General features: G+C 42.8%; 1 protein-coding gene across 5 annotated transcripts in view; it reads left to right on the top strand.

Annotated features, from left to right (window-relative positions):
* LOC115087386 (oocyte zinc finger protein XlCOF6-like) overlaps positions 1-17,458 on the top strand; it is a 58,125-nt gene that overhangs the window by 22,745 nt on the left and 17,922 nt on the right. For 4 of the 5 annotated variants that reach the window (XR_003855509.1, XM_029594509.1, XM_029594511.1 and 1 more), the window contains exon 5: positions 7,278-7,406. Coding sequence is in view for 4 of the 5 variants with exons in the window: in XM_029594509.1 (XP_029450369.1) it covers positions 7,278-7,406 (129 nt within the window). In the remaining variant the exon portion in view is untranslated. The remainder of the gene's footprint in view (positions 1-7,277; positions 7,407-17,458) is intronic. The other variant, XM_029594510.1, reaches the window with a different exon arrangement.

A 17,458-nucleotide genomic window follows, 5' to 3' on the forward strand; every position in this document is an offset into this window, starting at 1 on the left:
CAGACCAACTCAGCAAACTGCTTTTAAAAGAGCTAAACCATCGAGATCTCACGGACGCTCCTTCGGCTATAAACTCATGGGTTAAGATTACAAGGGAGATCGCAGATCAATCCTGCCCAACCATTACCAAATCTATGCACTCATCCCAGGAGAACAGGAACCCTTGGTACACCCCAGAAATTAAGGCCATCAAACAAGAACTTCTTAGTAAAGAGCTCCGATGGCGCAAGACCCCGTCCGCCTCCACCCTATCCAACTACAAAGCCCACCTTAATGTATACAGGAATGCCATCCTCAAAGCTAAAAAAGAATTCTTCTCTAAAAAAAATCCACAACTTCTCCTTCGACCCTAAAGCCTTATTCTCTTTCGTTTCATCTCTCACAAAACCCTCGCCCCCCCCCCTCATTCCAGACGAGCAAGCATCCTCTAAAGCCACAGAGTTGGCCATCTACTTTGAAAATAAGATAATTAACCTCCTCAAGCCTCTCTCCACCCCCCAACTGACAACCCTTCCTTTCAGCACTTCAACAACCATTCAGAGCGGCAAACCAACATCCTTTGAGACTCCATCATCTTTGGAAATCGAAACCATCCTCAAGAAGCTAAAACCCTCCTCTCATCCGCTGGATGCAATTCCTTCAAATTTACTTCTCTCCATCCCAAATATCATTTCAAAATCGTTAGCAGACAGCATTAATTGCTCCTTAACACAAGGAAGGGTTCCAGACCAACTAAAACTAGCCATTCTTAAACCCTTACTGAAAAAACCTAACCTTCCGACGTCGGACCCTGCTAATTTCTGTCCAATTGCAAACCTACCCTTGATTTCCAGAGTCATGGAAAGAATTGTAAATCAACTGTCTGAGTACCTAGAGGAGAACAACATTCTCTCCCCCTTCCAGTTCGGATTCAGAAAATCCCAAAACACTGAAGCCCTATTAACCTCTCTATCGGACACCATCCTTCTCAATCTGGAAGGTAAACAACCTTACCTTCTCGCACTCCTCGACTTATCGGCTGCCTTCGATACGGTTAATCATTCCATCCTACTGGAGCGCTCATCAGATATCGGCATCAAAAGACAGGCCCACAGTTGGTTCAAATCATTCTTGGAGAATAGACTCTACAAGGTCAGGATCAACAACAAGGAATCACACCCTATCATATCGACCCTGGGAGTCCCGCAAGGATCATCCCTCTCCCCTACGCTCTTTAACATTTATTTACTGCCACTCTGCCAATTACTTTCCAACCTCAACTTAATATACTACATTTTCGCCGACGACGTCCAGATTCTTCTACCTATCACTGATTCCTTACAAAAAACCTGGGCACACTGGAACAGCCGTCTACAATCCATTAATAGTCTGCTCACCAGCCTTAACCTCATCCTCAATCCCAACAAGACCGAGATCCTCATCATATCGCCAGACGAAAACCACGTTCTCCTAAATTCCCAAAGCGCCTCCCAATTCGCTAAAACCTTCATCAACCATTCCCCTTCCGTCAGAAACTTAGGGGTTCGGATCGACAATCGCTTCAACTTAAAATCATTCGTCCTCAACACAACTAAAGAATGTTTCTTTAAACTTCAAGTTCTCAAAAATCTGAAGCCTCTCCTACATTTTAGAGACTTCCGCCTAGTAGTTCAGTCTATTATCCTCACAAAGTTAGACTACTGCAGTTCTCTCCTGCTAGGTCTCCCAGCGATAACTATCAAACCACTTCAGATGGTCCAGAACGCTGCGGCAAGGATACTTACTAACTCAAACAAGAGAGTCCATATCATGCCCATCCTTCATTTCCTTCACTGGCTTCCCATAAAAACTAGGATCACCTTCAAAGCTTTAATGATGATCCACAAGGACATTCATGGCATCACCCATCTCAAACTAAGCTCTCAACTCCGTCCACATACATCCAACAGACCAATCAGAAATGCTTACAAAGGATCATTATACGCCCCACCGGTCAAATCCACTCTAAGAAAAAGTTCAATTTCAACAGCAGGGCCCACCCTATGGAACTCTCTGCCTCCGGACCTCCACCTAGAACCGTGCCACCAAACATTTAAGAAACTCCTAAAAACATGGCTTTTCAGACAAGCCTTCCCAGATCCCCTAGACCACCCGGACACCGGTTAAAGGACTTAACAGGTCACCATTGGGAGCCAAGATCCCTCTCCTCCTCCCTTTTCTTAGCCTAATCCTTTTCTTCCACCCTTCACTACAGCACCTTCCTATTCTCACCCCCCTCTCCTCTCAAACCTCCCTTGCCCCTCTTTCCGCACCGGGTGTCTTCTTCATGCCAAGGTATCCTGAACCATTCTACTTAAGCAAGAAAGTTAAAATACACGGATCATGTGATTGTTGATTATTATTCGTCAAAGTTTTTAAAGTGCCATTGTTCTTTAGGACCCCCATTATGCTATATTAGCATTTGTACATATGTTTGCATACTTATATTCTTTTAGACACTAAGGTTCAAGTTACACCTTAGCAGCGATTGTTCGATTGTATTATATTATATGTTATTAGACGCCTTGTTTTTATGTTTCAATGTAATGCCTCTGCCGCGATTGTTCTGTTGTATTGTAAACCGATATGATTTGTATATCATACAAGAATGTCGGTATATAAGAATCCAAAATAAATAAATAAAGTACATACCCAAGCATGGTGAGTAGAAGATCTATGGGAAACAGTATTGAACCCCGAGCAAGTGGGCATACCTGTTAGAATTTTTGGGCCAAGAATGACATCCAGGAGAGAGAACAGCCCACTGAAACCAGATCACTTGCTGCAAGCACAGAAAAGCCCTGTCTGCTCTCTCAGTGGTTGATATCCAAAGCCTTCTTATATTGTAGGACATTTTACAATACAAAGTTGTGCAAATACTGAACAAACAAAAGGGAGATGTTACAGGTGTTAACTGATAGATCAAGTGTAGTGTAGTATGTAAGCGTAGTATCTAATAGGGAGATGCCACCTTGTGGCTGAGTTATATAATTCACTATTTTCTGCTTCTGGTCTCTGTTACGATAATCTTGTATTTTGCTTGCTGGGTAATACAATACAACTTAGCACCTGTTCACTAGCAGCTTTCACTTATCTTCATTTCTACATATGAAACAAAGATGCAAATGGAAGAAAAAAATAAATACAGTAAAACGGGGGGACAGGCCTTTTTTAGTATCTGTTAATGATAGGAAGCAGTGCAAAGTGGCATTGTGAGACTCAGAGGTGTAGAGGCTGATAAGGAAAAGCCTATGGGGATAGGCTTAAAGATCTGAACATGTGTACCCTAGAGGAAAGATGGGTTAGGGGAGATATGATAGATACATTTAAATACCTGCAAGGTATCAATGCAGAGCCTTTCTTTCAACAGAAAGGCTCAGGAATGAAGGATTATGGGATGAGGGTGAAAGGGGGTAAACTAAGGAGTAATCTAAGGAGGTATTTCTTTTCAGAGAGAGTGGTGGATGCATAGAATAGCCTCCCACTGAAGGTGGTGGAGACAAGGTCAGTATCTGAATTCAAGAAAGCCTGGGACAAGCACTGGCCACCTCTGAGGGAGTAGTAGGGATTGTAAAGCTGAGCAGTTGGTGTGGATGTTTCTATGTTTTTTTTAATGTTCTTTCTCTTATAAATTGAGAAGTTTAACTATGAACACTCTCAGCCTTTATCTGCTTTCAGTAGTCTTTTGTGAGCCCTTTTGATTTTTAGGGCCTGTGTTCCTGCATTATTTATTTATTTATTTATTTATTTATTTATAGACTTTTCTTTGCCGACATTCGTGAGGCACATCATAATGGCTTACATTGAACTGAAAGGAGGAAAATACAATGAACAGAATAACATGTCATAGTTAAACGCAAATGGTGTAAGATATAAGCATCGTAAAAACATTCTGAGATTATATATAATAACACAAGCCGTTAAGCCCGTTAAAACGGGCTACATCCCTCTGTCTCTCACCTCCCCCTCATTCTCTCTCCCCTCACTCTTCACCACCCCCTACCTCCCTCCCTCTCACCCACTCCTCCCTCTCCTCTCACTCAGTCCCTCCCTCCCACTCAGTCTTACTCCCTCCCCCCTCTCTCCCTCCCTCTCACTCACACTCAGTCCCACTCACTCTCCCTCAGTCCCACTCCCTCTCTCTCAGTCCCACTCCCTCCCTCCCTCTCTCCCCCCCTCAGTCCCACTCCCTCCCTCAGTCCCACTCCCTCCCTCCCTCTCTCCCCCCCTCAGTCCCACTCCCTCCCTCAGTCCCACTCCCTCCCTCCCTCTCTCCCCCCCCTCTCCCCCCTCTCTCCCTCAGTCCCACTCCCTCCCCCCTCTCTCCCTCAGTCCCACTCCCTCCCCCCTCAGTCCCTCTCCCCCCTCACTCTCTCTCCCCCCTCACTCTCTCTCCCCCCTCACTCAGTCCCACTCCCTCCCTCCCTCTCACTCAGTCCCACTCCCTCTCTCTCCTCCCCTCTCACTCAGTCCCTCCCTCTCTCTGTCAGTCCCTCCCTCTCTCTCTCCTCCCTCGCTGCCGCCGCTGCCACCCGCCACCGCCGCTGCCACCCGACGCCACCGCCGCTGCCACCCGACACCGCCGCTGCCACCGCCGCTGCCATCCGAAGCCGCCGCTGCCACTCAACGCCGCCGCTGCCACTCAATGCCGCCGCCGCCGCTGCCTCCCGACGCCGCCGCTGCCACTGGACGCCGCTGCCACTGGATGCCGCCATTTTTTTTTCTTTTTTTCTGGCTCAGACCGACGTGCTCGCCCGCACATGCGCGGTAGAGCTGGTCTCTACTGCGCATTTGCGGCACGTCGGTCATCCTTCGTTTATTAGGTAGGATAAAAGAACTAAATAGCTATGGAGGAAAAAGGTAGAAAGAAAGAAAAGAGAAACTTTGTACAAACTAAGAAAACTTTATCTTTAACAATGAGAAAGTGGTATAGGGGTTATGAAGTGCAGCAAAGTTCCAGGGGGGGAGGGTAGGGGCACAGATGGAAAAGGAGAAGAGCAAGGGGGGGAGGGGCACGGGAGGGGGGGGGGAGGGCAGGTAGTGGAGATTCTTAGAAAGGTCCATTTAGAAAGGTCCATTTAGGAGAAGTCTACGTATTGGTTGAGTCGGGGTATGCCTGCTTGAAGAGCCATGTTTTGACTCCTTTTTTGAATTTGTTAAGTGATGGTTCTATTCGGAGGGAAGGGGGGGGAGGGAGTTCCAGAGGTAGATGCTAGCTATGGAGAAAGCCCTTTCTCTGGTGAGGGACAGATGCGCAGCCTTCAGGGAAGGAATGTGTAGGGTACCTGCATGAGCACTTCTTGTGGGGCGGTTGGAAGTACGGAAGTGAGGCATTTCTTCCAGCCAGGTGTGATTGAGTTGGTATAATGAGCAGTGAAGAATGGTGAGTGTTTTGTATTGTGAACGGAAGGTGATAGGCAGCCAGTGCAGGTCTTTTAAAATTGGAGTGATGTGTTTTGCGGGTGTTTGTTATGATTCTGGCCATGGAATTTTGGAGGATCTGGAGTGGCTTGATAGTGGTAGCAGGGAGGCCGAGTAGGAGGGCGTTACAATAGTCCAGTTTTGACAGCATAGTAGTCTGGATTACAGTTCGGAAATCATTGGTGTGGAGCAGAGGTTTGAGTTTCCTGAGGATATTTAATTTGTAGAAGCCTCCCTTTATGATGGATTTGATGTAAGGTTTAAAGTTTACTTGATGGTCGATAAGGACGCCCAAGTCTCTTACAGCCTGTAATTTGTGTTGTGGAGCAGTTGTGTTCTGAGGTGAGTCGTGGGGAGAGCAGTCAAGATGGGTGGAAATGATGAGTAGTTCTGTTTTTACAACGTTTAGAGCTAGGTGTAGGTTGGATAGCATTGACGTTATTGAAGAGAGGGAAGATTCCCAGAAGTGCATGGATTCCTCAATGGATTTTTGGATTGGGATAATAATCTGCACATCGTCTACGTAAAGGAAAAATTTGAGGCCTAAGTCAGATAGTAATTGGCAGAGGGGTAGGAGGTATATATTGAAAAGGGTTGATGATAAAGATGAACCTTGGGGGACACCTTGTGATTACAGGTGGGTTAAGTGTAGAAAGTTGTGAATTAACGAAAATGAGGTCAAGCGTGTGACCTGCTTTGTGAGTGGGTTTGTTGATGATCTGACTAAAACCTAGGGCTTTGAGGGTATCCAGCAGGTATCCAGCAGGACCTCCATTAATGGGAAAGCAGATTTTTTTTTTTACATAGAATCTTGTATTCTGGCTGTTGGCTTCTTCAGAGATCCTGAAGATCTTGATATCAGAATGTCTGTCTGTTTTCTGTTTTCTGCTTTGGCCTTTAGAAATTCTCTTTCTTTCTTTAGCTGTTTTATCTCTGCTTGCACATTTTTCTGCAGGTCTTCTAGCTTTCCGATTCTGGACAGTCTCACTCCTTTTTTGGTAGGAGTCTAGCTTGTGTTCTGCTGACTCCAAATTACTTGCTGTCCTTGCTGTGTCTTTATTTCTAGGAGGATTGTAGCTAATTCAACGACAAGAAAGACCTTGGGAGCTTTTTAAAGGAAAGGTTACAAATGCATTTTGATTTAATGGCTTTGCTCTCCACGGTTGGGTCTGTCTGAGATTCCAGGGAGGTCAGGGAAGTCTGTGTTTTTGTTCCCTGTGAATTGTTTATTCATGTAATGTTCTGATATTGCTTTTATGGTTTGAATCTTGTTGCCTTCTTCAAGTCCTTTGTTACTTATGTGTTTGGGCCATTGATTTTTTTTTCACTTCTAGGCTGTGCATGGAATTGCGCAAAGAACTCAACCTCCTTGGTTTTATGACAAAACGTCCCTCCCTCTTCCCAACAAAATTGAAAATGAAAGCCACATTCACTATGGAGGATGGATCTAGTTATCACCTTAGCTACTCAATGCAATTTACACCAGCTTTTTTTGGAGGCCTGATGCAGCCACAGTGCTCATATCAGGATTGTAACAATGACCATTCCTAAATTTCCATGTGACTGAGCAAACATCCCTGCCCTCATTTCTTGTAGCTGATAACCAGACTTATTCATGGTTTTCGAAGAATTCAATAGCTGATCTTAATGTTAAATTGGTCAAGATACTACTAGAAAGAATTGTTCATGATGATCAATACAGCATCATCAAAATATTATTCGCTCTGCACTGATGACAGTTCCTTTGAAAACAAAAATATTGAGCTCACTTGCACAGCTAATATAGGATCTAGGGTAACTTTTTTCTAAACATTTTGTAACCATTTTTCTCATAACAGGTTCCTCCAGTGTCAAACCTGACATTTTAATCCGATTTAAGCAAGAGGAATTCAGGACTGAGCCCAAGCGATGTGAGGCAAGAGGAATCCTGACCATCACAGATGCATGTGAGAAATCACATGAAGCAGGTGATGTAGCTAGGAGTAAAGCTAGTGCTGGGCTGATCCAAATATTTCTAAGAAGAAAGATGCCTCCTCTGGATCAGGCACAGCAAGAACGAAGCATTAAATCAAGAACCCTGATGTCTAACCTCCATTATGCAGATAATTTTTGTTTTATTTCTATTTTGCTTTCCTTTTCGTTTTTAGTTCTGTCTTTGATTTTGCCTTTTATTGCTTTCTTCTCCCTTTCTCTCTTTCCTACTATTTTACTACAGCCTGCCACTCTTCCTACAGGTAGTAACTTCTCTCCCCTTCTCAATCTTTTACTTTTCTCCCATACTAAGCCTCAACTTTCTTTCCTTTTTATCCCATCTTTTCCTTTGTCTTTCTGTCTCTTCCTTGTCCTCTTTCATCACCTACTGTTTCTCAGCCTCTTATTAGTTTAGCATCTTTCTTTCCATCCCTTGCTATTTCTGACTTAGTGCTGCTCCAAGATAGTAATTCTTCCTCCCACCCAGCAGTTTGTGGTTAGTTTTTCTATGATGGAATATAAGAGGTGGAAAAGATACACACTGCCAATCAATAACTAAACTGAAGGTGCATGTGGAAATAAAAAGGACTGTCCAAAACCAATAAGGTGCAGTAATTCATTTAATATTGGCCAAATCTGTGTTTTATATTTGTGATTTATTTTTTTTTTATTTTTGTGCTTTGTTTACGTTATGTTTTATTTTACATGTGGGCCCGTGCCTGGAGCCCACCAGTAACTGGGCGCCGTGTGTGGAGGCCTGCAGCAATCCGATGCTGGATGGTGCATCGGGGCTCTGATGGCGACATGTTCCTCCATCCTCCTTCCCCCCTCTCCTCTCACACATTTCGAAGCCACAATTCAGCGCATACTGATGACGTAGCTTTGGGGAGGGGTGGGAGGAGGAGCAGCAAGTGATCGTGACACCTTGGAAGGAGTGGCCCCCCCCCTGCTGTTTTGCTTGCTACACGGGTGGCAGAGGAGGGGTGTAGCCTGGTGGGCTATTACCATTGTGGCTTGGGTACAGATTATTTTAAAAGTAATATGTTGTTGAATAAAGCTGCGACCTTTTCATCCAATTCACATGTCATGTACGAATTTTGTTGTGTGTAGGTTCTAATTCCATCATGGTGCTAATGCTACACACTGGTATCCTGTGTTGTTTGGGTAAGGACGCAGTTGGGCCAGTCCTACTGTCATGGATGCTAGAATTATTTTTATCTATTTATTTAACGTGTTTTGTATACCGTCATTCGGTTTCACCATCAGAACTGTTTACAGTGCTCGTGAAATAATCATTGATACAAATATCAACACAGCAGAATGTCATCAGGAAGGAATGTTTTGGGGTTTGATTGTTAGTTGAAAACATATACAATAATTATTACATATTAATAATCTACTATCACAGCAATGTTCATACAAGGGGTAGTATTGTTACTTATAAAAGAAATTGTTGTTACATATAGGCTAGGGGTAGTAATTACGGTCAGTTGCACATTGTCTTAGTTGTTTAACTGGTGGAAGTTATTTGTTTGGATGAAGCCTTTTTCTTGTTGTTGGGTTACGTGGTTGATTGTTGGTCTTGTTGCTTGAGATGGTTTGAGTAGGCTTTTGTGAAAAGCCAGGTTTTCAAGTCTTTTTTGAAAATTTTGATGCTTAGTTGATTTCTTATTTCTATTGGTATTGAATTCCATAGCGTGGGGCTGGCGATGGATATGGCTCTCTCGCGTTTTGTGTTTAGTTTTGAGGTTCTGGCGTGAGGGATTTTGAGGAGGCCTTTGTTCATTGAGTGTAGGTTTCATTTTGGAGTGTGGGTTATGATGTATTTGCTTAGCCAGTTGTTTTGCTGTCCTTGGATTATTTTATGCAGGATTGTAAGTACTTTGTATTCTATATGGTATTTTATTGGGAGCCACTGTAAAAAGATGAGGGTTGGTGTAATGTGCTCATGTTTTTTTGATCCAGTCAGAATTCTGGCGGCAGTGTTCTGTAGGATCTGTAGAGGGTGGATGGTAGCAAGTGGTAGGCCAAGGAGTAGAGCATTGCAGTAATCCAGGTTGGAGAAGATAAGTAGTTGCAGGACTGTTCTGAAGTCATCCGTGCAAGGAAAGGTTTGAGACGTCTGAGCGTTAATAGTTTGTGGTATCCTTCCTTAATTTTGTTGGTTATGTGGGTTTTGAATGAAAGTTCTTTGTCTATGGTGATTCCCAGATTTCGCATATGAGTTACAGGTGAGATTAAGGTATTTGGGTTTTCTGTTTTAAGTGGTAAAGAGGGGGTGGTGTTTGTTTTGTCGAGGATGATTAACTCAGTTTTTTCCATGTTTATTATAAATTTCAGATCAGATGCTGTTTGATTTCTGAGAGATAGTTGTTTTCTCGTATGTATCTTCCAAAGTCTTCTGAATAGGGACCAATATTTGTATATCGTCAGCGTATAGAAAATGGGTCAAACCAAGGCGTTCTGGTGCGTGACAGATAGGTAGTAGGTAGATGTTGAAAAGTGTAGCTGATAGGGCAGATCCTTGTGGCACTCCTGCGTTGAGGTTTACTTTATTCGAGAGACTGTTGTTGAACATTACATGGAAATTTCTATGTGATAGGTAGGATGAAAACCATTTTAATGTGGTATCCATGCTTCCTATTTCAGCTAATCTGTTATGTGAGTTATGTTATGTGAGTTTTATTATGTTATGTGAGTTTTATTATGATTATGTATATTTTGTGTTTTTATTATGTATGTTTTATATTATAATTGTGTGGTTCTAATCTGCGCTGAACATGTTGGATTCGTGGAATATAAATTGTTGAAATAAATAAATCCACATAGTTCATTCACAAAGTTAAATCAAAGCCTCATGACACGAACCATGTTTCATCATAGCTGCATTGGAAGGGACAACAATCAGAAAATATAATAACCAAAAGACAGAACCCAACAATAAATAAATAAAAACCAGACGATAAATAAATATATAGATAACAATATCTAGCAGGCAGTAGCTTCAAACAATTTCTTAAGAAAAGTAAGGCATCTAAATCTACTTAGAGACATATACAGTCCTTTTAATCCTGAGGACTACTTAAAAAAATGGTACCAAAAGATCACATGACCTGAAATAACCAATCCAAAGGGGTCAAAAAAAGGAGCCAATCAGAGCACTACAAAGAAATGAATAGATAATAGGCATTTCCATAAACAGCATAGTGAATACCAAACAATATATAGAAGGGAATAAAAAGCTATTAATAAAAGATTGACCATTTGATTTCATGGTTCAGATCTGCTGGATGCAGCAAAATATTTTTTTAATTTAATGTTTATTGAACAAGATATATTAACAATATCATTTCTGCAATATGCAAAAATGTAGAAGAATACCAGATTCTTACAACAAAATATTTACTTGGCTCTTTATGGACCCAACCCCCTACTCCCCCCCCCCCCCCCCCCCCCCCCCCCACATATTTACATGGTAAAAAGGAAAGGCGATTATATGAACCAGAGAAAGAAGAATCACAGAGATTACACAAACAATTGAACGCATACAAACCACAGCAGACAACCAATAGTAAGAATACAAGCAACCCAGCAATCTGGTTTATGAAACATTCGTACGTTCTTCCTCCCCAACAGTGGTACTACCCATAAGTAGCAGCAATACTTAAACAATTATCATCTAAGCACCCACCCCTCCCCAATCCTTACCCTAAGCTATACAATCACATGGTGGCATTAGATTTCCATTGCAGGTAAGGATGCCAGATTTTCTCAAAGCTAACCAATCTATCATTTCTCATAGCTATTAATTTCCCCATATAACAAACTTTATTGATTCTAGAATGTACAACTATCAGGGATGGAACAGTGGGCTTACACCATCAGTAGGCGATCTCACATCTAGTAGATGCAATCACTTGTTGAACCCATTGTTGAAAGAACTCATTCCCCACGGCTGCTGTATACACAAGCATATTTTGGGATCTTTTGGTACCATAATTCCATCCAAGGTATGGATAAAGTTAAGTACTGCATCCCACAGTTTTCCAATTTCCGGACTTTCCCACCACAAATGAATAAATGTACCCTTGACTCCACATCCTTTCCAAATTGAAACCAGAACTGGTTTAGTATGTGGTAAAAATGTATAAAAAAAAGTGAAACCACATATGAAAAAAATGCCGGTGAATTATAGAAAAAATGTCAAAACCCTCATAAGTGAGCTGAAAGTTTGAACAGCAAAGCGTTGCTATGTATTCACTTATTGTGGTAACATTTCTCATTACTAAGTGATGTGAGAAAACAGCTCGAGTGTGTAATCACTGGGTTTGTCATTTAGTAAATTTCTAAATTTTAAATGCCACAAAAATGAAACTAAAGACACTTATCGTGTTGGTAGTGCAGCAGCATGGATTTTAAATGCTCTGCAATGCCCGCCCGACACAGCGTGTGTTTCATATAAACTTCGTCAGGGGTTCATGAACATTTTATGTGTCTTTAAGAACAAAACTTTTCCCACAACTGCATTGAGACTGGAACCGCCATTTTAAAACTTTACATTTTTTAACATATTGCTGACTTCTAAACTGACCAATCAGAAATCGTTTTAACTAGAGGAACCAATGGAATCTTCCGAAAGGGTTCTTTAAATCAGTCATCCATTCTATAGTGTCGTTCATGCCTGATGGAAATTCAGTGGACAGCTTAAAAATCCAGCATTGTTCCCTGTAGTTTAACAGGAAATGATTGTCTCCTCCACGTGCTGGTGGTGCGATAAGGTCCAAAATGGTCCATCGTAATTGTGAGAAATTGTGTTGTGCTGATAAACAGTGTTTGACTATTGGAGCTTCAAGGTTTTTAGTATTCACTCGACTGTGATATTCCCTTAATCGCGTTCTTATAGGTTGAGACGTCCGGCCAACATACAGTTGTGGACATTTTCATTGTATCACATAAATTACATTATTGGAATTGCAGTTGGAACAAAATTTCTTTGTGTATGTTGTGCCAGTAATAGGATGTTACCATGAATCTCCTTCTAGTGTAGTTGAGCACATATCACATTGTCCACATGCTTTGAGGCCAAATTCTCTCGATGGATGACTGAAGTAGGTAATGCTGCACAAACAACATGGTTCCTAATGTTTAATTCTCTTTGAAATGATACTAGAGGTTGTTCAGAAAAAAATCGGGTGTAATTGAAGCACATGCCAGTGCTGATGAATACTGCGGACAATAGCCAAAGACCGGTTGGAATGTTGCAAAACAAACATTTTGTGATGAAGGACATTTTTTTTCATAATTGGTTTCACTTTTTTTCCACATTCTTTCCAGCACCTATCATTGGGTCTATTAAACATCTGACTCAACCTAACTGCGGTAGGATACCACCTGTATAGTACCTTAAACCCATTTTCTTTAATTAAAGAGGAAACTGAGCTCCTGCTAATAGCTGAGAAACATTGATCCCATTCCCCATCTTCAATTACACCTCCCAGGTCCTTCTCCCAAGCAGTGTGGAACGCCATTTTCCTTTAGGGCTCCTGATTTAATAGAGCATAGATCTTGGAGATGGGCTTGGTAAGCTTATCAGCTTGAACACAATTTTCAAAAAGAGATCTACCCTTTTTAAGCTCCTGCTCAACCCTCGTCAAGATGTATAAGCTGATTATAGACAAAACTGCCACAGAATCTGGATACAGTTGTTGCAGTTTGCTAAATAATAAGTTTCTGCCCATCCCAGATCTGCTCCCATTTAAACAAGCCTTTCCCCCTCCAATGCTCTATTGCCATCTGTTAGTCCTTGGGGTAAAATTTCTGTCAAAGAGAAAAGAAGCGAGGTGGTATACCTGTTTGTCACCCACTAACCTGGATCTCCATTTCCCCCACACCTTTAGAACTAATCTAGAGAAAGGGGAAAGACCAGTAAGACATATCTTCCCCCTTTGCCAGGACCTAATATGTAATGGTGGTCTCCTGCCCCCAGCATGGCTATCCGGGCACAGGGCTTTTACTCTCCATCCGTATGCCAATGTATTAACACGCTCAGTTGGGATGCAGCAAAATACCAGGCTAACAGGCCCATACAGTAAAATCCGCGAGAGAGCCAGCGCTCTGAGGCGAGAGCCCTCTGTCCCAATGCGCACCTAGGCACCTCTCCTGGGCGCGTGATTCAGTATTTAAATTAGGGCCTGCACTAATAAGGAGGTGCTAGGGACGCTAGCGCGTCCCTAGCGCCTCCGTATTGGCGGAAGCGGTGGCTGTCAGCAATCTGACAGCCGAGGCTTAATTTTACCGGCGTCTGTTGTCGAACACGCTGACAACCACGGGTTCGGAAAACAGACGCCGGCAAAATTGAGCATCCGTTTTCCAACCTGCGGGCCACGGGCAGATTTTTTTTTATTTTTTATTTTTGGGGCCTCCGACTTAATATTGCTATGATATTAAGTTGGAGGGTGTACAGAAATGCAGTTTTTTCTGCTTTTCTGTACACTTGCCCGGTGCAGCTTGGCTGCACATTTATGCAGCTTGACTGCACATTTTGCTTTCTGTATTGCGGGTGACTACCTAATAGACTCATCAATATCATTTGCATGTGATGAGCGCTATTAGTTTCGGGGGGGTTGGCCGTGCGTTTTCCACGCGCTATTACCCCTTACTGAATAAGGGGTAAAAGTAGTGCGTTGAAAACGCATGGCCAAATGGGGGCTAATGGTGCGCTCAGCCGAGCGCACCGTTCTGTATTGGCCTGTAAGTGAGGAACCTGGAGCCCCCTGCCTCAGTTTGTCTCAGAGAAGAACTAATTTAGAAACTCTAGGAGTTCGACATTTCCATATGAATCTGAGTAGTGTCAAAAAAGAGTCAGGCACATGCACAGAGAGAGTTTGAAAAATGTAATAGAAATGAGGCAGCACATTCATTTTAATGATAGCCACCCTCCCCAGCCAAGAAATGTCCAGCCTGTCCTATTTGTCTTAAGTCTTTTTGCATGCTAGTTAATAAAGGAGAATATTTAAGCCCATTTAGCTCAGTCACAATGGGTCCAATTTTCACCCCTATATATCTCACCCACCCTTTTGTTGCCTGAAAGGGGAAATTAGCCTTAATACGTGTAAAATGATACCCCTGGCACTGAGATGTTCAATAGCTCCGATTTATCCTCATTAACTTTAAAACCAGAAATCCTCCCAAATAATCTCATATCCTGCAGCAGTGTTCTCAGTGAAGATTCCAGGTCCACCACTGTGACCAAGAGGTCGTCTGCGAACATGGGAAGTTTGTAATGAGATTCTCCACCAACAACCCCTGAATTTGAGAATTATGTCGCACTCTCTCTGCAAACGATTCCAAAGATGGAGCAAATAACAATGGCAAAAGAGGGCATCCCTGCCTGGTGCCTCTTTTTACCTCAAAGGACATCAAATAACCCCCATTAATTTTCAAGAAGCCCTGGGATTTTCACATAAGTGCTGGATCCAACCAATCAAGTCAGAGCCCAATTGCATTTTCTCTAGTACTTTGAACAGGAATGGCCAGTGGACTCTGTCAAAAGCCTTCTCAGCATCTGCTGCCAAGAGCACTGCAGGGATGTTATCTTGGTGTGCTTGCTTGATCAATTCTAAAACCTCTTCACATTATCGGAAGCCAACCTGCCCTGGACAAACCCCCAACAGATCTTCATATATGAGGAAAGGAGCCACCAACCCCAAGCTTGTTGCTAATACCTTAGCCATAATTTTTATTTATTTATTTATTTATTTATTTATTGATTTATTTGATTTATCTTGTTTACATTACATAGTAATTTCCATTCAATACAATATTGATGTAACTAATTTTCCAACTGACTATATAACATCATATTTAGAAAGAAATATTAAAAAAGAAATAAAAAATTATGAATTAGTCTGTTGGTGAAATGAACTATTAAATTAGTTTCTGTAGGAGTGTTAATACACACATCTGAAACCCATTAGGCAGGATAATCAAGGAGAATTCCAAAAGAAAAAAAAATATTTAAATTAAATGGTACCTTTAGCAGCTATATATTACTTCTATCTTACACCTTAGGTTGCTACTGGGGATGAGGTAGTAGGCTCTCTAGCCACTACAAATTGGCTTAGATGGTCAATCTGAGAAAAAGTAAAGGATTCATGTCCACGCTTAATTATACACTGACATGGGTATTTTAGAAGAAAAGTGAAACCCAGAGCAGTTACTCTGGGTCTCAAAAGCAAAAATTCTCGTCTTTTGCTACGCGTGATTGGGGCTAAGTCTGGAAATATTTTTACATCCTGACCCATAAATGAAACTGGGAATTTCTGAAAATAAAACTTCATCAATTTCCTAATGTCAGTGGTAGTTATAAATGAAACTATCAAAGTGTTTCTATCGATCACCTGTTGAAATGAATCTTCCAAAACACTGGTAAGGTTTGCAGGAATAGATACTGGCAAATCTGAGGTTCTTTTCTTTATGAAAAAACAAGAATTTATAGAAGGTAAATCATTTTCAAGAAAACCTATTACCTCAGTTAGGAATCTCTTTAAAGAAACATACACAGTTTCACCTGCAATCCTAGGAAAATTTACCATCCTTACATTCAATTTTCTAACATTATTTTCAAGAAATTCTAATCGTTTAGAACATACAAGCTGATCTTTTATCATCATATTACTCACTGACTGTACAGTTTTAATATTCCTCTCTGTTTGCTCCAATCTGGTAGTGACCCCAATTACTTGTCTCTGAATACCCAAAAATTGTTGTTGCAAATTACTAGACACGGAATCTATTTTGCCTTCCAGTCTATTCACAGTGGTGTTCAGGCCGCTTACCAAATCCCATACAGCACCCAGTGTAATTGTCTCCGGCCTTGTTATTACAGGCTGTACATCCTGGGTTGTTTCTGGTTGAGAGGATCTTTGTTGTGGGTCCAACACAAACTCTGGGACCTCCTCTGTTGCTGGATTTAAGTCCGCAACAGCTCTCATACCTGAAAACAGTTCGGAGCTTGCTCCCTCCAAAGCATTCTTCCGCACTGCCACTTCGGTAGGCGAAGTTGCCGCTTCTCCTTCTGTTCCTCGCTGGACAGGGGGCATACGGTGATCGGGACTGAGGGAAGCCTCTTCCTGGGAGGGCACTTGCTCTCCTTCCAAAGAGCCTCCAAAGGAGTCACTGGGTCCCTCCTTTCCTAGCTGCTTCATAAAACGATCAATCTCCAATTGTAAAAGGGGAGGTAAGGGTTCGGAGGGAAACACCCTCACTTTCCCCTTCCTCTTGGCAGGCATTGCTCGTAAGTTACGTTGGCAACAAACTATTTAGAGAGTCAAATGTTTTAAATTGGTACCTGTTTTTCCAAGGGTTTCAGTAGTTGAGTCCAGCGCATAGAGTTTCCCTTCTAGGCCGTCCTGATCCGTCCGAGTCCGGACGAAGCCGGACAAAGCCGTGCGCACCCCTTAGGTGCGCACGGCTTTGGCGGCGCGCCGGCGGCTGCGGTGCGCCACTGACGCTGTGATTTTATTAGCGTCTGTCCGGCTCCTCCCACTCCGGTCTGACCTCTCCGGCGATGTCCCGGGCCTGCTCCAAGGGCTCAGCGCGTTGGTCTCTCTGGAGTGGCTTCCTTCCGCGCAGGTCTTTTGTGCGCCCGTCCGGCTCCTCCCACTCCGGTCTGACCTCTCCGGCGATGTCCCGGGCCTGCTCCAAGGGCTCAGCGCGTTGGTCTCTCTAGAGTGGCTTCCTTCCGCGCAGGTCTTTTGTGCGCCCGTCCGGCTCCTCCCACTCCGGTCTGACCTCTCCGGCGATGTCCCGGGCCTGCTCCAAGGGCTCAACGCGTTGGTCTCTCTGGCAGCCATAATTTTTAAGTCTATATTAATCAGGGAGATCGGCCAATATGACTCACATAGCGTGGGATCTCTACCTCCTTTGGCTAATATGGTTATTCTGGCCAGGTTGGACTCCAACGAAAGCAAGCCCCCCAACCGTAAAGCATTAAACATGTCCACCAAAGGTGAGATCACCACGGGGTGAAAAGTTTTGTAAAACTTGG

The sequence above is a fragment of the Rhinatrema bivittatum genome, chromosome 3 (assembly GCF_901001135.1).
Source record: "Rhinatrema bivittatum chromosome 3, aRhiBiv1.1, whole genome shotgun sequence".
NCBI lineage: Eukaryota > Metazoa > Chordata > Amphibia > Gymnophiona > Rhinatrematidae > Rhinatrema > Rhinatrema bivittatum.